Source organism: Phoxinus phoxinus (genome assembly GCF_949152265.1).
Source record: "Phoxinus phoxinus genome assembly, chromosome: 5".
Taxonomy (NCBI): Eukaryota; Metazoa; Chordata; class Actinopteri; order Cypriniformes; family Leuciscidae; genus Phoxinus; species Phoxinus phoxinus.
Window position 1 is genome coordinate 12,116,603 of NC_136880.1, and position 26,644 is coordinate 12,143,246.

General features: G+C 38.3%; 2 protein-coding genes across 2 annotated transcripts; both read left to right on the forward strand.

The window, feature by feature from the left end:
* Positions 1 to 495: 495 nt before the first annotated feature.
* Positions 496 to 2,651, forward strand: LOC306998953 (E3 SUMO-protein ligase ZBED1-like; the record flags this gene model as incomplete). The annotated part of the gene is made up of 2 exons (XM_079613352.1): positions 496 to 1,950; positions 2,163 to 2,651. The coding sequence occupies 2 exons, from the start codon at positions 496 to 498 to the stop codon at positions 2,649 to 2,651; spliced, it is 1,944 nt and encodes a 647-aa protein (XP_079469478.1).
* Positions 2,652 to 6,136: 3,485 nt separating this feature from the next.
* Positions 6,137 to 19,883, forward strand: LOC306998787 (uncharacterized protein). Its single transcript, XM_079613128.1, has 3 exons — positions 6,137 to 6,435; positions 17,621 to 18,724; positions 18,842 to 19,883. Exons 1-3 carry the CDS (start codon positions 6,294 to 6,296, stop codon positions 18,925 to 18,927), a joined length of 1,332 nt encoding a protein of 443 aa, XP_079469254.1. The 5' UTR covers positions 6,137 to 6,293; the 3' UTR covers positions 18,928 to 19,883.
* The last annotated feature ends 6,761 nt before the right edge of the window (positions 19,884 to 26,644 follow it).

Consider the following 26,644-nt stretch of genomic DNA (forward strand, 5'->3'; position numbering starts at 1 on the left):
TCTTGGAATGAGTACGCTCTACCCACACTAAGACCTAATGTTTGGGAGCGTAAGCCGAGGGCAGAGAGCCCTACCCCGTTCTTGACTGCAAGCTCAGAGTCCGAGATGGAAGCAGCAGCCCCTGACCATGATTACTGTGTGACTCCAGCGACGGCAGTGATGGCAAATGAGATGGCCAACGAGAATGAAGCCTTACATCGGAAGGTTAGGTATCTCCAGCACCAACTGGAAGTGTACAGCTGCGAAACCGTTTCGGCATACACCGCTTCGCAGGGTCGGACGAGCACATTAGTTTTTACACCAGGTTGGTTTATAATAGGGGTGTCAACAATAATCGATTCGGCGATGCATCGCAATGCGGGACATGCACGATTCAGCATCGATGCGGCAAAGTGCCATAATCGATTATGTCACTGTTTATTTTCTTGCCTTGAGTTGAGCAATAGTTGTGACGTTTCAATTACTTCCGGGGGAATGACAACAACAACAATCAAAATGGCTGAGGCGGAGGGAGATGACCGCGATAGACGGATAATTAAAAACGCACCCAAAACGTGGAAAGCGGACATCTGGGCTCATTTCGGATTTTACGAAATCAATGGTAAATTAGACAAGACATACGCGGTGTGTAAAACCTGCCACACTAAAATCAAACACGTTGGCAATACAACTAACTTCACGAACCATGTTGATAGTTGGCATCCTGAGTTGGCTTCAACAACGACAACAACAACACAAAAAGTCGACACATCCCAGCCAAGAATTGACGAGTCGCTAGTGTCAACGTTGCCACACAACTCCGAGAGAGCAAAGAGGATCACACGATCGGTGGCATGTTTCATAGCGAAGGATCTACGACCCTATTCTGTGGTTGAAAATGCGGGGTTTCGCCACATGCTTAAAACAATTGAGCCCCGGTATAAGCTACCGACAAGAGCTACCTTCACTGATTCTGCGCTTCCCGCATTGTACAAAGAAACCAAAGCAAAGGTAATGGAATCAATGTGTAAAGCCATTCGTGTAGCCATTACAAGTGACGCCTGGACTTCAGTCGCAACCGAGTCCTATGTAACCATAACGGCACATTATATTAGCGAGGATTGGCAGATTGTATCACATGTGCTGCAGACGAGAGCAGTTTATGAGAGCCACACTGGTGCTCATATGGCGAGGCTACTCTTAGATGTTGTGGAGGAATGGCAGCTAACAGATAAAAGTGTTGTGCTGGTTACGGACAACGCCGCTAATATGATAAGTGCTGCTGAAATTGGCAACTTCCCTCATGTTAAATGCTTCGCGCATACGTTGAACCTCGCTGCGCAGCGGGCGCTTAAGCTACCGACGGTCTCCAGGCTTCTGGGCAGAGTCCGACGTATCTCAGCATACTTCCACCGCAGCACAAAGGCAAAGCACCTATTTGAAGAAAACCAGAGAGTTGTTCTTAAACTGACAAGTCCACTTAAACTTATAACTGATGTCACCACAAGGTGGAATAGTGCTCATGATATGATGGAGAGGTTTTTGCAACTGCAAGCTGCAGTGCATGCCACCCTGCTGTCGCCTGCCCTAAATGTAGATGAAAGTGACATTGTCACTCTCAGCAGAGCAGATCTGGCTAACGTGGAGGAATTAGTGAAGACATTAAAACCAGTGAAGGATGCCACTGTTTTTATGTCAGAGGAGAGCAGTCCTACAGTCAGCCTCATTGCACCAGTATATGCCCAACTCCTCCAGAGCATGTCAGACACTATTGGAGACCAACCACTGATCCGCGATGTGAAGAATGCCATCAAAACAGATCTCCTTAAGAGGTACACCAGCGAGGCAGAGAAGAAGATCCTTCATACATCCTCTGCCCTGGATCCTCGCTTTAAGGGGTTACCTTTCCTGACAGAGGAGGAGAAATTGGATATCTCCGCAGGAGTGACTTCAGAGGCTGCATCCCTGGAGGTAATTACATTTTTACTTGTAAAACTTGGAATGGAATAACTTTCAATTCAATTGTAATAATAACAAATGTAATGTTAAATATAAGCAGCTACATAGTCAGTAAAATGTTAAGACTGAGAAAAATAGTTATCTGTTGTCATGTGAGCTGCAGCATTGGCTGAGAAAGTGCTGCTAACTGCTGTTTTTTGCTCATTTATTTTGTTCAAACACAGAATGAGAGGAGACGTAGGACAGAAGCAGATGAAGCGCCTGGCAGAACAGGAAGTTCAGGAACCAAGGAAGAGTTGCTGTCCGTGGATGACAATGTGTCAGACTCAGCAGGCCCCTCCGCTCCCAAAAGAAGGGCATCATCGCTGCTTGTGAGTTTGCTGGGACCTGCTTTCAATGACGTCAGTGAACCTGCAGTACAAAGTAAGACCGCCGATGCCAGTGCTGAGGAGGAAATGGACTTGTACTGTAGATCCCCAGCTGTGCCTCTCTCTGAGGATCCCTTGGACTGGTGGCATCGCCATAAGGGCACATTTCCTCTCCTCTCTAGGTTGGCAAGGAGATACTTGTGCATCCCAGGGACAAGTGTGTCAGCAGAGAGAGTGTTCTCCACTGCAGGAGATGTTATCACTGCAAAAAGAAGCTCTCTCAAACCGGACCATGTCGATCAGCTTGTGTTCTTACACAAGAACCTTGAAATTCCCAAATGCTGAACAGTGAGAAGTTATGATGTAGGCTTAGGTCAAACTATATATTTCCTCACTCTGAAACGGATTGTTGATGATGGTGATGTTGAACTCAGACGGAAGAAGTTGTTTGCATAAATTTGGTAGTAGGCTTAGGCTAAGCCTACACACTTTATTTTTGGTTTACATTACAGTGTATTTCACATCTTGATATTTTGTTGTATGCAGCTGATGTGATTGTTAGGATCAGACAGGTATATAATTGTCATTGTCTTAAAGCTGCTAAGCTGCTGTTTTGTTGAGAATAGTTGCACTTGACTTTACTACTTGAAAAGTTTCACAGTATAAGTGGTTACTGTGTGTTCTATGTTGCACTGAATATTTATATTGCTGGGTGCTGGTTGTTGTTACAATAGTGTGACTGATTACTGATTAATATTTGCACAAGAGTTCAGGAAGTGCCCTGTCTTAGAGCTGCTATTTTACTGTGTGTAAAAAAAATTGGCTGTTATTATTGCTCTATTTAATTTCAAATTATTCTAAAGCAGAGAAGAGAAACATTTCTCATTCAAAGCACTGAAAGCAGTGATTTATGTTTTCTTTTTCAGGTTTAAAAATGCCAAACAATAGTAATACCCTGTACCATTCAATTTTATTTTGTTTAATGACATTTGTCAAAGATACAGGAGGAGAGTGATACTACACGCATAGCAGCCAATAAAATATGTTGCTCATGTTCAATATCTGAGTGCTTGTATTTCCTCATGACTAATTAAAAATGTGCCTTGTGTGCAGTAGAATTTTGATGCATCGCAGAATCGAATTGAATCGAATCGTTACCTGGTGAATCGTAATCGAATCGAATTGTGAGGGCAGTGCCAATGCACACCCCTAGTTTATAACTTATTAATCAATGTGCTTTGTGGGTCAAAAGACGTATAATGTTTTCAAAGTAGCAAAAAATAAAACCGCAATTATAATTCCCTAAAAGGCTTTTTTTATGTTCATTGGAGTGTCACTTATGCCCTTATATTAGTTATATCCGACAATAAAGCTAATAATAATTGTTATTGTGATTTGATATTAATGACAAGTTGACAATTTAGAGCTCAGTAACTCCCTTAATTTAAAGGGTTAGTTCGCCCATTTAAGACATGAGGTCGTATGCAATCCTTACCAGCACTATAGTGCATACACACGAACCCACTCTGTGGTCACCTCCCTGGTCAGAGTTCTGGCCGCTGGAAGTTTTTCAAGAAAGTAGTCCTGGTTAGTTTCCGGGGCCACAAAACTGTGCGTTTTTACGGGAAATTTTTTTTTGCGTTTCAAAGCTTGATTAATTTACATCACAAAAAACACGCCAGACAAAATTCATACCTCAGTTTTAATCGGCACTATTTTCTTTCCATTTCTATCAATCCGCGCTGCTGTCAACGTCAACAGTCCGCACGTTCCAATCAGCTGTTGATAGCGCGACTCACTGACAACATGTCTGACTACGAAACTTCTGATGATGAAACCAATTTTAGCACAATGTCAGACGGAACAGATGTTGATGAAAGTAATTTTAGCACAACGCCAAAGGGATTTCCACTGGAGTCTAAACATCAGCTTGTTTACCGTACAGTTTAGACATGGGATCATAAAGTTAGTAAATAGAGCTTACCCGTGTTACTGGTACAGCAAAACTCTTTAAAATTTGTTTTTTTCTTTTTCCTCCTTGGTTGGGGATGTAATCGTCTTCGCTGAAGTGAGCACTGCACACACGAAAATCCTTGATTCTGGATATTTTTGCTCCCGCAGAGTAGCCGATGGCAACCAGCCAAAGCTGTCTCGTAGCTATATGCGCTTTCAGACGCACACACATGTAAACACAACACTGACATCTTCACTTTCAGGTCAAGAAGCTGTCAATCAAAAACTCAGTAGGCAATGAGAACACACTGCTACTAGCCCCGCCCCCACGAGAGCTATGTGTCAGAACTGCGAACGAAAACTCAGGGAGCGTAAACTAAAACTTCAGAAGCGTAAATGAAAACTCTGGAAGCGCATTTGTAAGTTTAGATCAGCGAAAGAAATATGAGAAATAGTTAGCAAAACATGCAGTGTATTAAAAACGAAGTCAAAAAATGTGCCCGCGATTTATTCTTTTTCAGTTTCAATTGATATTTTTATCAGTTTCTTAAAAAGTTACGTTCATTTTTATCGGCACAAAAATAATTCCATACATTTAGGCCACATTTACACATAGCCAAATTTGTGTTCATGCATTTAGAGAAACGAATATTTCCCCCCCTCCGTTTTCAATAATAACATCGTGCACACAACCCGCATAAATACGCTGTCGAGCAAACTATGCCAAACCTATGGGCGGTAGTGTAGGGAGAAGGATAAAGCCATGCAAGCCAATCAGAATCCTCAGAATCGACAAGAGAGAACCTAAAACCCCATTTCTCCCAGTTGACACGGCAACACATAACCGGCGTTTTCAGAAATCTCCACTTTAGCTGGAGTTTTTAGAAATAATCGTTTTCTGTGATAAAAACGGGGGTTTCGTGTAAATGACAGGCCAAAACGCAGAGAAATATCTGCGTCTTCCCTTTGTGTAAACGGGGCCTCAGACCAAAGGTTCCCAAACTGTTTTTGTCAGTCGAACGCTCAGATTTTAACTTAATATTTCAACGTTTACGAATACATTTGCATGTTCATGCTTTTCTGATGTTGGAAATGGTCACAAGAGGACATGAAGGTAGTAACCAGATGAAATATATAATCTCTTTTTTTTATGTTTTATTTTATTATGCATATATAGGGCTGCGAGTATAGGGCTGATTTATATTATTATTCTAATATTGTTTTAACTTGTATTATAATATATATATATATATATATATATATATATATATATATATATATATATATATATATATATATTACAGTACAGCTGTCCTGTGAAAAGCAGCATTTTCTGTGTGAACCGACCGAGGTGTTACACCGTGTTACACAGTGTTGCTCTTCACTCTGAAACAAATCAAATGAAGGGGTTAATCAAAAATATAATTAAGAGTATATGGCAAAAGTTGTGGACAGAGTAAGGAAAGGGAATCAATTTATATGAAATTAACAAGTAGTCTGAATGTGAGATAAGTTTGTGGGAAAATAAGGGATGACACGGTAATTTCACGACTCCATATACGGTATTGGACACACATATTTGAATCAACCGGTTTTTAAAATTGGTAAACATTAATTAGGATTGCTAGAAACAGTCTAACATGTTCTTCTAAAATGTTTTGATTATAATAAAGAAAACTCAGTGCATATGTTGTAGCCTATCTTTCTGTAATAAAATGGTTAAAATTATTAACATATATTGTTTTACTGAGCAATAATTTAAGAGTGACCACAGCATTATAAGAATACCTAACGAACATTTTTCTATTAAGAATTTAGAAGTTTTCCCCCCTCTTTTTTCTTTCCTTCTACATTAACGCTTCACACTCCGTCCCAGTAGGGGCGGAAATGCGCCAACGCTGCGTTTCCAACCGCCATTAAATTCAAAAGAAGAAGAAGAAGAAGAGTAGAGGAAGCGAGTTTTGATCAGGTTTGGATCGAGACGTTTCAATAATGCAGCGATTCGCATCGTGTTAAACTTGAAGAAGACTTAAAATGAGCGGGGAGAACTCCGGGTTTAACAACTCAAACATGTGTGACAATATTGTAATGATGGAGTATATTAAAGTAGAGATTGTGGACATGAGTGATCCAGAACAATGCAGCGTTAAAGATGAAGATACTGATGGACAAAGAGGTTGGTGTCTGTTTTCATCAAATCATCACACGCTTCTTTACATTTCTCGGCTGTAGGAAGAAGATCTGCGGTGCTGTTGTTAAATAATCTCAGGTCTGGGGCGTTACTTGTGCTGGAGAGCTAGGCTAACTTACTTGCAAAGTTCAGCTCCACCCCTTATTAAATAGCCCACACCTGGACCAGCTAACCAAGATCTTCAGGAACACTTGATAATTATATTATATTATATTGAAATATTTGGACATTTAATACGTACTTTAAATATGACTGCATACATGTAGAGGTAAGTGCAAAAGGATGTATAATCACAAAACCAGTCACATGGGTACATGTTTTGAAATTGCGATTTATACATATGAAAGCTGAATAAATAAGCTTTTCGTTGATATATTGTTTATTAGGATAGGACAATATTTGCCCGAGATACAACTTTTTGAAAATCTGGAATCCGAGGGTGCAAAAAAAATCTAAACATTGAGAAAATCTCCTTTAAAGTTGTCTATTTATGTTGGCGATTGTGCTGCATCCACTCACAAAAATAAATGTTTTATATATTTACAGTAGGACATTTACAAAATATCTTCATGGAACATGATCTTTACTTAATATCCGAATGCTTTTTTTTGGCATAAAATAAAAATCTAGGCTATAATTTTGACCCATACGATGTATTGTTGGCTATTGCCACAAACAGACCTGTGCAACATGTGACTGGTTTTGTGATCCAGTGACTGGTTTTGTGATCCAGTGTCACATATAAGCTAAACTATCAGGCTAATTGGGTATCTTTATGTTACGCTGGTATGTAAGTTAACTTATGCAGACATTAATGGTCATTATAACTTTGTTCAAACCGAATTTATCATACCTATTAAAAATATTTTGAGCTAATGGGATTGTTTGGGGTCCTAACAGAGACCCGATTTCGAAGGAGGACCTGATTTTGTTACCAAAACGACTTGTCGAATTAGAAAAAATGTAGTCCCGACCTTGTGCCAACACTACATAAAAAAAAGAGATGTTGCACAACGGGAAGTTATTTTGATGAAAGAATATGAGGCACATGATTTTTTTTAAAAAAAATTGATTGACATGCACTGATAAATAATTTATAATAAGTACTGCAATATTTCCAAAAAAAAAAGTTAAATTCTGCGCGTTCTGGCAATACTGTAAAATTGGGTATGGCCCGGTACCAAGTGAATACTGGGCCAGTATCGCCAATATCGATACTGATACTTTTTGCTTTTAAAAGCAAGGCTCGAAATTTAATCTGTGCGACCTCAATTTATTTGGGAGCATTTTCATGACCACTAAAATATTTTGTGATTTGTGCTCTTAATGTGCCTTTAATTAATCATGTGTAGTGCATGTTAAAACCCAGGATACATTTTAAGTCAAATAAAAAAATATTTTTATGACTGTACTAAGCTGAATTTGCAAACATGAACTTTGCACCAACTTATTACTGGAGAATAGTAATAATAAAAGATTAAGAACATAAACACAGAATAATAATATAAAAATAATAATAGAATAAAACAATAATATAGTAACAAAACATTATTTCTCCCTTTCCCAGTACTACTACTACTTTTTTTTTTTTTATATAAACAAAATGCACATAAATATTACTGAACAAATGTTGTAAAACTTCTTTTCAGTTACTTTTGGTTCAGTGTTTTGTTAAAGGATTCCGGCGAAAAATGAACCTAGGGGTAATTAACACATGACCGAGTCGATCGTTCTCTGGTATGTGTTTATGATCCTTGAATGTAAAGAGTCTCATCTCTAAAAACTGATTAGCTTATAACGCTAGTATATGGGGCATCGAATAAGTAAAAAGAAATCGCTAGTTAATACCACTAACAAGGCTCAAAATAGCCTCACACTAACACTAGCATAATGAGGGTCCCTACATGCTAACCGAAGCATTGAGAACTTTGTAAGTGTACAGACAGTTTAATAAGAAGATACTTTATAAAGGAAGAACAAGTCGCGTATACAGGCAGGAGCCATCTTTGGAAAAGTCGAGCCACGAACGCCGTGCTAAGTGAGCTGGTCGATAGGTTTAAGTCACAGTTCGTGTCCGAGACGGCCAGGCCCTAGCCCGGCCCGTGTCCGAGACGCTGGGGTGATTCTCACGAAATCCAGAATTAGAAGGTGTCTAGCATCAGAATTTTTTTAATGCCCTTGAAGACAATTTTCTTTTTGCACCTATAAGATTAAGGTCTGAATTTACTATAACCATTATCATCATGTTCATGTAGCCTACACTGTAGTACTAACAAATATACAACCATTAGTATAAATTTCATTCTAGTATATCATACATATTCATGTGTTCATGAGAACTTTTTCAATGTAACATACTCCTGGACCGTACATGTGGTCCTGAGAAACATTTAATGTAACTGCATCATGTGCTCTTGTAAAAAGATTTTAGTTTAGCTAACACACTTGGGTTCTGACATTCAACCACACAACCTTTTTCTGAGAATAATTTCCTGCTGTCTACTTGTGAGGTCCTGAGTAGTCTTAATATTACCTTTTTCTTTACGTTTCCGATACCTGGAAAAATGAATGAAAGGGGAAATGTATGTCAGTAAGCACTGACATAAATACAAACTTTGGACCACTATGACCAAAATTGCACACAATTGTTCATTAGGAATGGTCCGTGTGTTTGTGTGTGCGTGCGTGTGTAAGCACGCGCACACACACATGCATGTGTGTGAAAGAGTGTGTGTACAATATAATACTGTACAATTGTCAGCCTGTGTGTGTGTACTTATGTTTCTGTGCGCGTGTCTGTGTGGGAGTGCAAGTGTTGGTCAAAACAATGAATCAAAGTTATATTTTATAGTTAATATTAATATAGTTAGTTAAAATATAGTTATATTCCCTATTATCCCCTGGCCCTGACCTCTCTCTTCTTTCTTCTGTACTCCTCAAGTAACACTGGATTGCTGTATATTTTTTCCCTATGCTTTGCAGTCTTTCACTGATGCCCTTTTCTTTTCAACTGATGCTTGCCTGTAACAAATAAAAAAATACACAATAGCCATCTTGAATGTAACATTTCGTAAAAAATACATAAATACATTGTTTCACAGTAAAAATATTAAATAATATTACATTTATAGTAGGTGGCCTATACTGCATTCATACTGATTTTTGTGGAAGCACTTAGGGATGCTCATTTCGGTTAATTTTCCCGACCGACAACCGCCGCTCGTTATCCGATTATTAACCGTTAACTGATCAGATTATAATATTGAATTGGCATTAAATAAAAATAAAATTAACGAGTGTCTGTGACCAGTTAAAAATGATCACGGGTTTATTGTAACGTGCAAACAGCAGCAGAACAGACCAACTGCAGAACCTGGATCCACATCCAATGATCACGCAGCATTTCTGACAGTGACAACAGAGAAAAACAGAATGAAATAATATATATAAAAAAAACTAAAAAAGGCCTACACTAAATATTTATATAAATTATTATATATTTTTTTAAACTTAAATAATTAACAAATAGAGATGACAAGAAAACACCGAATCAGGATGAAGCTTTGAAAAAACATTTTTTTTTCCCCATCAGTCTACGTTTTTTCGTCAAATAAAAATAGCAGGCCTACTTCAATCCACAGCTTGTCTAGTTCTTTTTTTTTTTTTTTTTTTTTTGTAACATGTCTACAATGAATCATGATGTAGGGTTAGTCTGGGTCTCCGATGGCACAGATGTCCCGGGAATACAGAGATAACGAATTGCTAGAGTGGCCAACTTCGGAAAGCGCCTTTCATTTGCTTGTGGATGTTTGCTTTGCAAGTGATAGCCTATTGCATTGTACTTGCACTACTGTTTTATTTTCAGGGTTTCCGCGGAGTCATAAAAAGTCATAAAATGTCATAAATTTAATAATAAGAATTTTAGGCCATAAAAAGTCATAAAAACGTCCGGATTTTCCGTACAAGGTCATAAATTACATTTAGCCACGTCTTAAATTCATATGCTCGTTCATTCATTGGTTGCATTTTCCCCCCGAAAATGCGCTGGCGGCATAATGTTAAATGCGCAACGATACAGTCAGAAGCTTCTCCGTCTACACATTCCCATTATTTACCATGGATTTACTGTAACGTTAACCTATTAATATTAACTGCACCATGTGGGATATACTGAATTGTATTATATTATTATTGTAGACAATGTATTAAAGGACTAATGGAATATAATTACAGTATTTAATAATGTATTTACTATTTAGGCTACTGTTTTTCATACATTTCATGAAGATATCAAAGTCAACACAAACCTGTTTCAAGACTTGACCCCCATTAGCACATGCAGAAACTGAGAAATTAGTTTTCCAACAAAGATATTTATTTTGTTAAGGACCTAATGTCAAATGTTTGAATGTTTTACCTTAGATTTGTGAAATGTTCCCCTGTTTGGCAAGTGTTTGTCATGATATGTTCTGACAATAAAGAGTAGGCCTAGTCTAAAACGACAATTACCGCTCTACAACTTTCACATAGGAGCAAAAATATGCCTTTAAACTTGACAGAAATAAAGATTTGACATTTATCGTGATAATTATCTATATCGACTAATATAAAAGTTATTTTTCGTAATTCGTGTAGGTCATAAATTTAAATCATAATGGTCATAAAACGGTCTTAAAAAGTCTTAAATTTGATTGACTAAACCCTGCAGAAACCCTGTATTTTAATACCGTCTCGCCTCATCTACTGACTTTGCACTCAACCATAGACCGTATATCACTCAACAGCGATGACACTGAAACTTTATGACATAGAGTCTGCTAATACTAAGAAACGACCAGCACAACACAGACTCCAACACAAACTCAACATAATAATAATAAATTTAAAAGAAAGCATGCGCACGAGCACTCGCTTGTAAACGTATTGGTTGCAATCTGAAACATCACCGCTAGATGCCGCTGAACTCCACATAGCCCCTTTAAGGCAAATAAAGTTATATTGAAATTAGCAAGAGTTATAGTGCACGTCCCTCCTTCATAAGTTTGTTTCTCATTACCGAAACATGGAGTATCTCCACCGAAACAGGCCTTCAATTGTTGCGGTGAATGATAATGGTGTTGCGGAGGATGAGCGACCTTAAACATTCTTGCTAACTATTGAAGCTAAATAAGGGTTAGCGAAACTTTCCCTCTCTTTTTATATTTAGACCATAATGGGGTATAGCCTATAGTAATCAAAAAATTAAAACGGCAACGTTTTTTAAAACTTCAAAAACTCATGTTTTGGTAATGAGAACTAAAAAGTCGTGTAGGTACTATGACTAACAAAATTTTAACTTTTATCTGGAGAGAAAAAATAAGAACTGCTTACCTGGTAGCCATCTTGAGTGACACAGTCAATTATGTCCCTTCCAACAAAATTCCTTGAAAATGTTAGTTCCTTGAGGACTTAAACAATGACTGAAAATTGTTGCGGAGGATGAGATAATTGGTCTTGGACACATTTATATTTCTTATTATTGTCATTGCATTTACCAATGATAACCAAATACCACATGTTTCTTTACTGTAAATGTTTATAGTATAACAGGCACTGAAGCTTTCTTTCTTTTTTTTTTACATTTCTATCTCAAAGAACCCAAATCCAGTCATGGACACGTTGTGGTAATGAAAATTTTCCCCTTAATCACTCCTCAAGTAGAGTTTACGTTTTGTATCCTTCGGGTCCGGTAGACCCCAGACTTTTACAGAGGGATTGCATAAGGAAATACATTTTTTACATGGCAAACTATATATAATTTTTTTATTTACTTCTCAACTATACATTTATGCTGTGTTTTTGTGTATATTTGGTAGTTTTTTACCAATTTACTGCACAATTACTTAACTACGCCATAAATTCTCTTAAAACTATATATTTTTTTAATGAAAAAATCACTTACATTTTTATCTTAATTAAATCTAAATTGTTTTTGGACATTGCTCTGTGTTCGGGATAGAATAGAATGCAAGTTTGTAGAAAAACTTTAGGAATTATAGTTAAAGAAACAAAGTGCAATGACCACATATATCTAATAAAGGTCCATAGGGACTGATTTTGTGAATATATATTTAAACATTCAACAACAAATTAAAAATCAGTATTTTTGTCATTTAGAATTTGTTGTTGTTGTCTGATATATTTAGAATTTTATTCTTTTGCAAATTATTATACATAAATTTGCAGAAACGTTACGAATCACCACTAAAAGACATGACTGTAATCACATACTATTTATTTCAGAAAATTATTTATCACAAAAGATTTAATTTTTTTAGCACAAGATAAAAACAACAACAATATAAAACACAACAACAGCACCAATAAACTGCAATGAACAGGAGTGAAGGGTACACAGAACAATACTTTTGAACAAACTTTTTGTATATAAATCACATGGCTAATAAACAAGAGAAAGACAATGCAAAACATTGAGAATGATACTGCGTATCATTAATTCGTTTTTACAAATCCATGCACATCTGGCAGACGTTGACAGTGTGAGCAATGCAGATGTTCTTGCAGTTTGTGCAGTGCCATCTGGACTCCGTGGACACACCTGACACCGCTTTCTTTTTGAGGATGGAGGTTGGGTGGAGGGTCCTGGACACTGTCTGAAGGAGGATCTTGCATTTTTCTCAGTAAGTTGACTGAGGCTGGTGTACGAGGCAGGTGTTTTCGGCTCTTCACGTGAGGGCTCACCAGAGCTTTTCCGAGCTTTTCCAAGCTGTTCAAGAAAGAGCCTTCTCTGGAAACACTTTCCTCTCCCCATGCAGGATTTATCTCTTTCCACACCACAAAAGCATTGATGGCCAATCATGGCTGAGAAAACAGCCATTGGGCAACGAGCTGATTTTCTCTTGGAGCTTTAGGTTGCAATCATCTGCAATATTACGAAGACATAAATACACACACATTAGTACATTCGCTGACAATAGAAATGCATGATAAATTTAGCAAATAATGCATATAAATATAAAATTTGGAAATACCTTGTCAATGTTGTCAACTCCTCCTTTGCAATGATTGTAATCCAAGATGACTTGAGGCTTCTTGTCCTCCCTGTCGCTTACTTTGGTCTCCTTGTGGCAGGTGCTCATCAGTAACACATTTTTGCCACTGACAATGTGTGTCAGTGAAGGTAAAGGCAGAAGAAAAGCGATCTCTACCTTTTGTTGAAAGAAGATCAGGTGGAAGCTCAGGCTTGTTTTTTCTTATTGTCCCAACCATTGTCAGCTGTTTTTTAGGAGCTCCTGGCCAAGGGCATGTGACGTAAAAAAATGGTCACAGGTCACAAATGGTCCCTGAAGACCAGCGGTCAAGTCGAGGACCACGCGCAGACCCTGATTTTTTTCAGACTGTCCATCTAGAGGCTTCCCTGTGTACACCTGCATATTCCAAGCATAACTTGTTCTGGAATCACATGCAGCCCAGATCTTGATTCCGTACTTTGCAGGTTTGCTGGGCATATACTGCTTGAAAGCACATCTTCCTCTGAATGGAATCAAGCACTCATCTACAGTTACGTCTGGGCCAGGGTTGTACATCAGAGGGAGACGCTCAACCCACAGATTCCAGATGTCACGGACTGCAGCCAGCCTGTCAGTCTCTCGTCGACCTGCTCTTGTGTCCTTGTTGTCAAATCGGATGATTCTGGACAATATTGTGAATTTCTTCATGGTCATGACAGCCTAAAAAATCGAACGACCAGTTTAAGCATCCCACAAACTTCTCAAGGCCTCATTGCGTGAGCGATAAACACCCGCAAGGAGGATCAAACCAATAAAAGCTTCAAACTCTGTCCAATCTACATCATTCCAGCTGTCACCATACACTCTCGCCTTCCAAATTTGTCATCTCAATCAGGATGTTCTGGATTGACGTTGAAAAAAACCCCAGACTTTATGTCCTTGACACGAGAACAGGAATACCTTGTCGGTCCAGGTGTGAGTTTCATGATCCTTGATGCTGAAGCTCTCCCTGGCCTCTGTGGAGGTGAAGTAGTATTCCAGATATTATTTCCATTTTGACACACAGATTTCATCTGCATGGCCTTCCTCCTCATAATCCTCCTCTTCAGATTCCTGGTAATGCTCTTGAATCTCGGTTTCATCTTCTGTATCAGTAGTAAAGTCCTCAGGATTATCTGGGTCCGTGTTCTCCGGGCCTCCTTCATTGTCACTTTGATCCAGTAAATCCAGGGTCTCCTCAAGACTGTACCTTTTGGCCATGGAATGAGCCATGGGATTCACAGAATGAGCTGTTTGCAGGACCCAGACAGCCACTTTTATACGCTAACTGGGATGTTTTCAAAATACTGCTGCAGCTCTTTCATGTAACAGTAAACTTTCTCCGAGTGCAAAAGTTTAGCTGCCTTCATCTTTCTTTTATCGGCGCTTTTCCCTCTCTTTCTCTGTGTGTGTGTGTGTGTGTGTTTGATCCATGTTGCATTTGTGCTCTAGTATTAGTGCTTCATTTATGTATGGACATTTTTCAGATTTATGGCAGTTTTGTTGATTTTATTTGCCAATTTCTATAAAAATGCTCTGTTGCAGTCACACGTGTGTGTGTGTGTGTGTGTGTGTTAGAAAGTTCGTTCCACTTAGTGTTTATGTTCTAGGACCTGAAATTTTCAGATTTATACTGAATTTATTATTTATTTTTTGACAAACAAAATGAAAGTAAATTTTTTTTATTTTCCCATTCATTTTCAATGTGGGGTCAATTTGACGCTGTCCGAGACGCTCAGGCCCATGCCCGTGTCCGAGACTCTCAGGCCCGGCACGTGTCCGAGACGCTCAGGCCCGGCATTTCAAAGAAAAAATCTATTACAAAACTACAATTCTAAAATATTTATTTTACAATAAACATTTTGTTTACATTCCAGCAGACATTATAGCAACAAAGCACAATATAACTTAAAATAAATCAATTGTTAAACTAATAATATTTTTCTTTGAGCTCATATTAGGCCTATAACTAACTGCTGAAAGAATGCAATGTTTGTATGCCTACAACAAAAAGTGCATCTTTTGTTGTTTGATTAAAATTAATTTGATACTTCAGGATCGATCCGCCCACCCCCATGGAAAGGGCAGATGTATCGAAATTTAATGATATCCTCAAAGTTTTCAGATCTCTGGACCTTTATAAGATCAAAATCTGACCAAAGGCACCAAAAAGACAGAAGGTTGTAAAAGATGGATGACTAGTATGCTAGTATGCTGATAACTTGCATGCAAACCCATTTATTAATAAATCAGGTTATTTCCCGGTAGCGACGTCAAAATATAATAATTTGCATATCTGATTATAAGTATTTCATTTATGTTGTTTGCGATAAACAAAGCATTTAAAAACTGAAGAAGAGTATTGCAACATGCCAGCGGGAAACATACGGCTAAAATATTATCCTCTCATTACAGATGCAACATTTTGACATCAATTATTCTTCTGCTGCAAAAGAGCACTTTTATACTTCTTTTTGGTGAAGAAAGAGTCTGCGTTTCCGATATATTTCCTCCTCCCTTACTGCAAAACGCTCACTCTGTCTGGATGTGCTTAAATCCACATTAAAGGAATAGTTCACTTATTCAACCAAGTTAAATCTGTAAAATATATTTTGAAGAATGTCGGTAAGGTAACCAAACAGTTGTGAAAGAAAGAAGAAATTCATACAAGTTTGAAACAACTTGAGGGTGAGTAAATGATGACAGAATTTAAATTAAGTGAACTATTCCTTAAACAACGCGTTCCTGTAATGCACCATGTATACGCACTTCAATAAGACGACAGAAATCAGGTTAATGCATTTATATTATAATATTATTTTGTGATATCTATAATTTTAATATATTTTACATTTTTACTTTTGCAAAGCAGCTTTGCCACATAATAGCATAAAATAAAGTTTCCCACGTAAAGCCTAGAAAGAAACTGCATCCCCTGCACTATTTCCGCCTCACGTTTAACACATGCTAATAAGGCAGAACGATTTGGGAAAATAATCTAATTTAAAATCCAATATTCCCCAACAAAACATAATGAATGATTTAAATATGACCAACACAATATTAGATACATTTAGTGTAAAATGTTCTTTCCCATAGGCTGGGTCTATTTGTTAGAATTAAATTAAAACATGTATGACTTGAAATGAATGACATTTTTATTGAACTGCTCATTACAGAAACATCTGTGGCTTTGCCACTGTGCATTTAAATAATTTAAATAAAGGCATGCACTTTGTAAACACTGTATGCAAAATTTACAGTCTTAAGAAAATAATAATTTCAAATTATAATTATCTTACTGCTCGAGTGCAAGTCTCTTTGCACTTTTTGTACAGCTCCGGTATGGCAGTCTGACTCAAGTATGTACGGGAGGGTATACTGTATCGTTTATCAATCGTATTTATCAATGCCACGAACCCAGGCTTGGTCACCGTGCTGAGAGGCATCATATCTTTGGCTATGAACTCGGTTATTGCCCGAGTGATTTCCCCGTGCCGTTTTGAATTACGTTCATACGAAGTGACACTGTCTTGAGGAATTTGGCTTGTCTGGCGCACTGGTGCTCTGCATTTTGGTCGTACAACTGTCATACATTGATTTGTGGTATTTTTTTTAAGTGCTGAAACAAGTTTGTAGTGATACCCCGTGAAGTAGCAACGGGAGCACGGCATGCTCTGCACACCACCTGAAAGCTGCGCACCATTTAAACCAAAATAGTTCCACACCACCGACGTGCTGTTCCTCTTCGAGATTAAAGTCTCAGCTGTGTCAGTTTCTGACTGTCCCGTCGAGCCAGAGGCCATTGCGCTGCTTAAAGGACAGCATGAAAAGTTGATGCAGCCGAGTTCTCCGCTCTTTCGCTCTTGTCACGTGACCACCTCAAAACGCGTTTTATCATATCACAATATTATCGCAAATGCAATTAATCGTTCAGCCCTACATGCTAAGCCTCTTTATATCTTTAATTTGCAAGGCTTTCAGTGTCAATCGCTTCCAGTTATTTTAGCTGTATCGAGGAATATCTAGTATTGACCAGATGTGTGACATGTTGACTTCTGTTGTTTAAATTTGTCCCCCTTTTTCTTTTTCTTTTTTCTTTTTTTCTATGTCCATTTTAGTCCTGGTGGAGGTGAAAGAGGAAAGTGAAGAACTGACTGAAGGGGAGTGGAAACATCAGCATCAGGAACCTCATTTCGTAAGTGGAGAAAATAAAGGTAACCTTAATGATCACATCCGAATTCACTCTGGAGAGAAGCCGTTCACATGCCACGAGTGTGCAAAGAGTTTCACATGTAAGAAACAGCTCCGTGATCACATGAGGGTTCACACCGGAGAGAAGTCGTTCGTGTGCCGTTACTGTGATAAGAGTTTCAGTCACAACGGACACCTTAAGGATCACATTAGATGTCACACCGGAGAACGGCCTTACCGATGTGACCAGTGTGGCAAGAGCTTCACTCAAAGAGGACACCTTACCGATCACGTCAGGATTCACACCGCAGAGAAGCCGTTCAAATGCCTGCAGTGTGGGAAGAGTTTCATACAAAAAGGCCATTTGAAGAGTCATCTGAGAGTTCACACCGGAGAGAAGCCGTTCACCTGTCAGCAGTGCGGGAAGAGCTTCACAAACCAAGGAAACCTCATGAGTCACACCAAACTACACTCTGGAGAGAAGCTACACCACTGCTCTCAGTGTGGCAAGAGTTTCTCCGGGGCAGCGCTCCTCAAGAAACACCTGCTGTATCACTTCGGGGAACGGCCCTTCAGCTGTGAGCAGTGCAAACAGACTTTTTTCTTCGCGTCGCAGCTAAAGAGACACCTGAAAGTCCACGCGAATGAGCGCCCCTACACCTGCTCTTTCTGTGACAAGAGCTTTGTGTGGTTCCACAATTTAAAAGACCACTACAAAACTCACACCGGTATGAAAGATCATGTGTGCTTTGAGTGTGGGAAGGCCTTCAGCAGAGCCAACTACTTGGAGCAACACCAAAACACTCATACTGGAATATCACCGTACAAGTGTTCGTACTGCGATAAGAGTTTTAAAGTTTCGGGATCCCTGAAAGCACATGAAAGAATCCATACTGGAGAGAATCTGTTCCACTGCCTGACGTGTGGGAAGAGCTTCACTCATTCAGGACACATGAAAGACCACGAGAGGGTTCATACCGGAGAGAAACCCTACAAATGCCCGCAGTGCGACAAGTGTTTCGCCACATCAAGTAATCTTCAGATGCATAGAAAACAGCATTGTCCAAAGTTGTTACAGTGAGCAAAGTTTAGCACACTCAGGTCCACACACTTCCACGTTTCGATAAATGTTTTTTTTTTTTTTTTAGGGCCCTGTGATTTCTGTGATGCGAAATACATGGAGAGAATCTGGGAATCGAGTTATGAAATTTATCATATAACATGGACTGTCTGAGAATTTGGCAAATTTTGGGTGAATAAATCAGAAGTATTGCTGTACACTTAAACAAATCGCCAGTGTCTGAATATCGAATCACAAAAAGACTGCTAATGAAACCTGAAATCTGCATGTTCCGCGTGTCTGTTTGAATGAGCCCCTCAGTTTCACGAACTACACATTTTCAAGACAACACGGTTTCTTGAAAAAACATTTTTTTTTAAATATGTTAAATGGTTAAAGCTGCAGCATCATGAATCCATTTTCCAAACTGTGTTTTTGTCTTTTCCCAAATCACTACGGTACACCTATAATAAGTGTTTATACTGGGACTATTTTAGACTGGTCCTGTACCCGCGTGACTCGTCTGAGACTTAAACAGAGAGAAGTAGATCCGGCTACAATGTTCTTCCACAAGACGCTTGCAGTTCTGTATATTAACCACTAGAATTAACCATTAACCAAAAGTTACGACTGCAGCTTTATGAATTAAATTGATTAGACATGCTTGTTGATTATTACAATTTATAAAAACCATTATTCATTCATTGTAAAATTTTAAGTAGGGGTGTGCGATATTACGATTTTTGATCGTGGACGATTAAAATGTCTCCACGATCTGCTTTTGAAGAAATATCGTAGGGTCGTCCATTTTATCAGTTTGCAGTTCTGGCGCCTCCGTCTCAACATACTGTACAGCGCGACGTAAATCCACATGAAATGCAGAGGAACGGGACACTGTAGTTCATAAAAATGTATTATTTGCATGTGCTTTAAAGCCTTGCCAGTTAAACATGTCATTCGCTGCTGATGCGCTTTTCTAACGAGCGCTTTGAGCGCAAACATCCGACGCACACATGCACTAAAAGCATGTCTAACAGCACCCGTTACTGAACTAAGTTATCTTTCGAGTCTTATTGCGCTAATACTGTCAAATACACACAAGGTTTACATAAACAAAGTTGGTTATGTCTAAAGTGAAAGAACAATAGAAAAAATGAAGAAAAAAAATCTGCTTGTCAAATGCGTGTAGACTCGTTGCGCGCAGATCTTAAAGTGACAGTAGCCCTAATAGTAAACATGCTGCCGCTTGTCCTTAAAGGGACAGTTACCCAAAAATAAAAATTCTGTCATTATTTACTCACTCTCTAAAGTTGTTCCAAACCTGTATTAATTTATTTATTGTGCTGAACACAAAAGAAGATATTTTGAGGAGTGTGGCTAACCGGGCGGTTGCTGGTCCCCATTGATTACCATAGTAGGAAAAAACTATTATGGAAGTCACTGTGGTACATCAACTGTTTGTTTACCCACATTCCTCCAAATAACTTTTATTTTCAACAGAAGAGGGAGACTTATTCTGGTTTAAAGCGGCTTGAGATCATTTACATTTTTGGGAGAACTATCCCTGTTAATAAAACAACAAAATACAAAGAGCATCTCACTCACTCTTGACTGAGAACTTTAATAGTAGCTTTAATAAGAATCAATGTAAAAGTTATACAGTGAAGTCGATGTTGTGTTTTATTTTCATATTTGTTCATTTAATTACTTTCTTCAATGCTGTTAAATACACCTAGCTAAAAAAAATAAAGCACTGTTTATTTAATTTGTATATTAAGTTGTGTATGTGTATCTTTGTTCTTAATTTTTAATAACAAAGACAATGACAAATATTTTTTATCATCGCCACTTTGGCCTAAATGTCTGCCATTCTTTTTTATTTTATATTTTGTTACTTAAGGCTTTGTTTTTAAAATAGGGACATTAGTTTGGCTGTGATGCTCAGTCACTTGCAAAATAGTAAAACCAACATGAAAAGGAATCGTGATAAAATCGTGAATCGTGATTTTCCTGAAAAAAATCGTGATATGATATTTTTGCCATATCGCCCACCCCTAATTGTAAGAGTTTTACAACTTTAGTTAAGAGATTAAATCATTGCGCTCTACTTAATCAGGTTGCGTCGATCCATGTAAATTGCAGTATTTTCAAGAAAAAATGGAAAGATCAGCACTCCTAAAATTAAAATGTAGGCAAGGCAAGGCAAGTTTATTTATATAGCACATTTCATACACAGTGGTAATTCAAAGTGCTTTACATAGAAGAAATTAAAATTAAAATCATTACATAGATAATAAAAGAAATAAGAATAATTAAAACAGTTTAGAAAATAAAATACAGTGCAAACAGTCGGACGAACAGTGGCACAGTGCTCATTCAGTAAATGCAAAGCTAAACAGTGGTAATTTAAAGTGCTTTACATAGAAGAAATTAAAATAATCAAAAGAAATAAGAATAATTAAAACAGTGTCTGAGATGGAAGTGATTGAGCAGGTTTGCGGTGCCACTGGACCTACAATCCAGGGACGTCCTCTGCTGGGGTGGTGTCCCCCACCAGTATTGCCCAATGGGCCCCCACAGAGCACGTTTCACTTTTGCTGTTTTAAACAAACAGCGAACCTCTATACTCTCCGTAGTATAGATAATCTTCACTCGCCTCGTCGGAGTGAAGCTCTCCCGTTCCCCTTCAAAATCTCTTCCAATCAGACAGCCCTGATAATTAATAATCACCCCTATCTGAGATAGAAGTGATTGAGCAGGTTTGCGGTGCCACTGGACCTAATCCAGGGACGTCCTCTACTGGGGTGGTGTCTTACACCAGTATAGCCCAATGGGGCCCCCATAGAGCACGTTTCACTTTTGCTGTTTTAAACAAACAGCGAACCTCTATACTCTCCATAGTATAGCTAATCTTCACTCGCCTCGTCGGAGTGAAGCTCTCCCGTTCCCCAAAATGTAATAAGATAAAGAAGTGCAGAACTTCTTTTTTTTTCTTGACAATAACTTCAGTTATCGGACATGATTACTAAAATTTTATTTAACCATTAAAATGGAATCCAGAACAATTAAAATAGAGAAAAAAATAATAATTTGGGAACAAATTCCAGCTGATTTCATAGGGTCCTATTATTGTAGAAATGTTAGTAAATTGTTCAAGTTTTATAAATTCAATTAATAAGAAATGTTTCTTAATTAGTAATTTTATTGAACCATTAAAGCAGAATCCAGATAAGCAAAAAACCAATTCTGGAAAAATTAAAACCGAATTCTGGAAATTGCTAAATGGTTTTGGCCCTGAAAAAAAGTTATTGTGAACTTTAATAAATTTAGTTTTATAACTTAAATTAACATGATTACTAAAATTTAACTTAACCATAAAAACGGAATCTGAAATCTGAAAAACAAATTACTGTGTGGGAAAAGGAAAAAAAAAACAGATTTGGGGAATTTTTATAAAAAAAATTACTAAATAATTATATGTATTCAATTGATTATACATGCTTTTTGATTATTAATATAACCATTAAAGCGGAATCCAGATATAAATGAATTTTGGAAAAACTAAAAGTATTTCATAGGACCCAAAATTTGCGAAAAATTTACTGATTTTACAGGGCTCTAGTTTTTTTGTTTCTTTCAGTAAAATGTTTTATATATTTTTTTATAATTTCTGATGAAGTGTACAATACTCTTATCCGGGTCCATTGTTCTCAATTTCATGTTTTTCTGATAAAAATAGGGAACATGTTTCACTGTGACAAGTTTTGCACACTACTGCTACCATTTGAAGCCTGCTCCTCATAACCACTGTGTGTGAAACGGGCCTCGTGTTCATGGATATCAGGACTCGGCCTGCTTCATCTTTGTGTTTGTCTTTTCGTTTATGAACTTTTTTCTTTTTTTTCTTTTTTACTGAATTCTGGTGTAGTTGTCTTTGACTGCCTCTTTAATAAACTGATGCATATGATTTCCTCTAAATGTCCTCTGGTGTTGCTGTGTGAATCAGGATAGTCCAGTCCTGCTGCAGCTGATTTGAGTTCGGCTAGTTAGTCTAGCTTGTAAATCTGCATGGCTATAACATAAAGGTGAGAGACTATTACAAATATATTTTGAAAAATACATTATATATATATGGGTGGGTGACGTGACATGGCAGTTTTGCTGTCTTCAGTGTCAAACATGTATGAATACAAAATATATTTGCCAAAAACATTCTCAATATTGTGCAGAACATTACGCTTTATGTGAACATATTCAACATTAAAACAGTTCATCACTCATTTTTTCAGAATTTTCAAACAAACATAACAAAACTCATATGGTGTGACTGTCCGGCACTTGTTTCTCAAAGTGAGAACTTGAATAAAATAAAAATTAAAAATGCAAAAATTCTCAAAAAATAGAGAAAAATAATACAGATGTCTATTTGTGAGCCTACTCTTTTCAAAGTCCAAGCATAATGTTTTCAGTCAGTTCTAATCAAAAAGATTTTGTCACACAAATCAAAATCATATGGTGTGACACTATTTTGGGATATTTGAACGGGCAACTGTTTTGACACCCTTGGGAAGGAGAGGACCTTCTTCAGCAATGTTGTACAGATCTAGCAGTGTTTTGGTACTGTTCAACCTGAGGTGAGTCATCATTTTTATTTTTACAATAAATCAGATCTTGTTGGCACTCTGACAAAAGTCCCACTTCCAGATGTCTTTTGGTGTGACACTTTTTTTTATAAAAATGCAAAAGAAATGTTATTATTTTGTCATAATTATATGTAAATCTATGCTGCTTTGTTATAGCTAGCATGTTGTTAGTATGCTAATGTTTAGCTACAAGACTCAAGGTTGTGCTAAGTGCAGAAAACATCATATGGTGTGACACTTCATCATATGGTGTGACATGTCTGCCTGTCACGCCATATGATTTGATTGTCACACCATATGATATGAATTGTAATTCCCTGCATATATAACAATAAATAACAAAGTCCAATGTATGTTTTGTCCTTTTAAACATTTATTTGGGTCCATCATCACATAAAAGCTGTAATTATCCACCATTGATTGTGTTTAGTTTAGTTTAGTTTTATTCTGTGATACAGAATTCTAGTTCATCAGACAGACACAGCAGACCCCTTCACAGAAACCTTAGAATGCTGTTTAAGTCTAAACAATGTTGTCTTCATCTCAAACCATAAATTTCCTTTTCTTTTGTCAACTTGAGGCAGATAATGATGACAAGTGCAGAGAGGACAAAGAGATACAGGGAGAGACTGAATTCAGACCCTGCAAAGAGAGAGGAGTTGCTCAGGAAAAGAAAAGAAAAGTAAACAACAACTGTCTGTTTCCTGGCAGATTTCTTGAAGCCTGGCAATACATGATAGCTAAAATACATGATAGCTAAAATACATGATAGCTAAAATATCATCACTGTAGGCAGTGCAACTAAGAGGAATGCAGTTAGGAAATGAAGAGAATAAACTATGTTGAACAGCTGTTAAAATGTTCACACCATTCTGTTAACAGATATCAAGAAAAGAAACAGAAAGGGGAGATGCCTAAATTTAGAATCCAGACTCTCCCACCATCAAGAAGAGAGAAGCTGAGGGAGATATGGAGAAATTCTCAAACAAAATATAGAGCCAAAAGAAGAAATTTAAATGCATTACTCAACATGACTCCCCCAGATAACTCCATCTATGATGGAGACATACAGGTAGACCCAGGTCAAGTCCCAGGTCCTACATCACCACCACCAAGCCCACCTACATCACCACCACCAAGCCCACACACTGAAGAGATAAAGAAGCTGAATAAATCATTGAGACTGAAGGATCAGAACAAAAGGCTCCAGAGAAAAGTCAGCAAAGAAAAGAAGAGGGCTGAGAAATATAGGAAACAAAGTGTGAGGAAAGACGTAACAAAACTAACAGTCAGAGAAAAATCCAACTTGCCAGCCAGGAAAAAGTTAAAAAATGAGAAAAAGGCTCAGGTGGAATCCTTCCTGCTGTTAGATTAAAATAGCACTGTGCTTCCTGGGAAGAAGGACACAGTAGGCAGGAAAGAGAAAAGACAAAGACGAGTGCTGACTTCCTCACTAAAGGACCTTCATAAGACCTACATGCAAAAATGTGAAAAAAAGCACCAGCTGTCCTACAGACAGTTCATAAGGTATAAACCTTTTTATGTCACTGAGGCTAGGTCCAGCGACCGCAACACATGTGCCTGCTGGGAACATGCGAACATCTCGCTCCTAATTGATGCTCTTTCAAGCAGAGGCTTGATTACGACAAAAAGCATGTCAGCACTGCTGTCAGGTATCACATGTGATACTGAAAATACAAAATGCATGCAACGTGTGTGCACAAAGTGCTGTTATGATGAGCCCAACCTGCAGGACCACAACCCAGCTGACACTGCAACATGGGAGCAGTGGGAGAAGCAGGATGTTGCAGTGGGAGAGAGAAGCTACAAGAACTGGGTAAAGAAAAAGAAGAGGGGGACAGTAGGAGAGCTAACTGGTGTGTTCAACCAGAGGCTCAATGCAATTGCGAGTCATCAGTTAAACTGGCTTCATCAGGTGAAACAGTTCAGACACATCAAGGAGAACGTCCATGCTAATGAAATGGTCTTACACATAGACTTTTCAGAGAACTATGCGTGTAAACTCAACACTGAAATTCAGGCCTTTCATTTCGGTGGCAATAGGCAGCAAGCCACAATGCATACTGGAGTTGCCTACTCGGTTAGTGACTCCCAGTGCTATGCCACCATTTCCCAGTCCTTGCGTCACGATGAGCGTGCCGTGTGGGCACACATTAAGCCAGTTATTGATGATTTCCGAAGAAGACATGAAAATGCAATCGACACCCTGCATGTCCTCAGTGATGGGCCAGCAACCCAGTACCGGAATCGATCAAACTGCTTCCTCATGAGCAGCATTCCCTATGCATGGGGATTCAAGAGGGTCACCTGGAACTTTTCAGAGCGTTCCCATGGGAAGGGTGCACCTGACGGTGTGGGAGGAATGCTGAAGCGTAAGGCAGACATGTATGTCCTCGGAGGCAGTGACCTATAAACACCAAGGGATCTGTATGAGTATTTACAAAAGTCCTCTGAAAATGTCACCATCATGTGGATTGAAGAAGAACAGATCTCCACCATGGATGAAATGCTCCCTCCGTCAGTGCGTCCAGTGACTGGAATCAGCAGTACACACCAAGTTCTGTCTTTTGCTCCAGGAAAGATATTTTACAAAGATCTTAGTTGTTTCTGCCAGTATCCAGGGATGTGCACCTGTCACAAGCTGCACCAACTTGAGTTTGACCATGTTTTCCCTGATGAGGTGCCAGGTGACAAGACAAGTGATGAGTAAGTATTATGAGTTTCCATTAAATTATTTACATTTTACAATAATAAATAAATACATGATTTTCTTCCTTTGACTTTGAAGTGGTGGCCCATCTGCTGAAGTGCCCTCTGTCCAACCTAGCTGGCCCACAACAGATTCCCGAGCCCAGTGAGTATTACATATTTAGCTAACTTTAGGACATACTGGTGATAACATTTCACTGCAAACAAACATTTCCCTGACAAATAAATCTCTTTCTTTGACTTAAGTGATGGTGGCTCTGCTACGGAGGTGCCTTCTCCATCCAGCTTGCCCACTAGAGATCCCCAAGCCCAGTCAGTATAAACCCTACATATTTGTAAATTGGCCAAACCCAATTTGATGGAGTAGAAGCTAGTTATTGCAATCACTGCAGACAGTCGTGTCACTAACATATAAATCTGTCCTTTTGAAGCTCTTCTACTCAGGTGCTGTATGCATGTGCCCAATCAAGTGCATCAATTGGAGAGGCCAATGAAGGATACACGGAAGGACAGTTTGT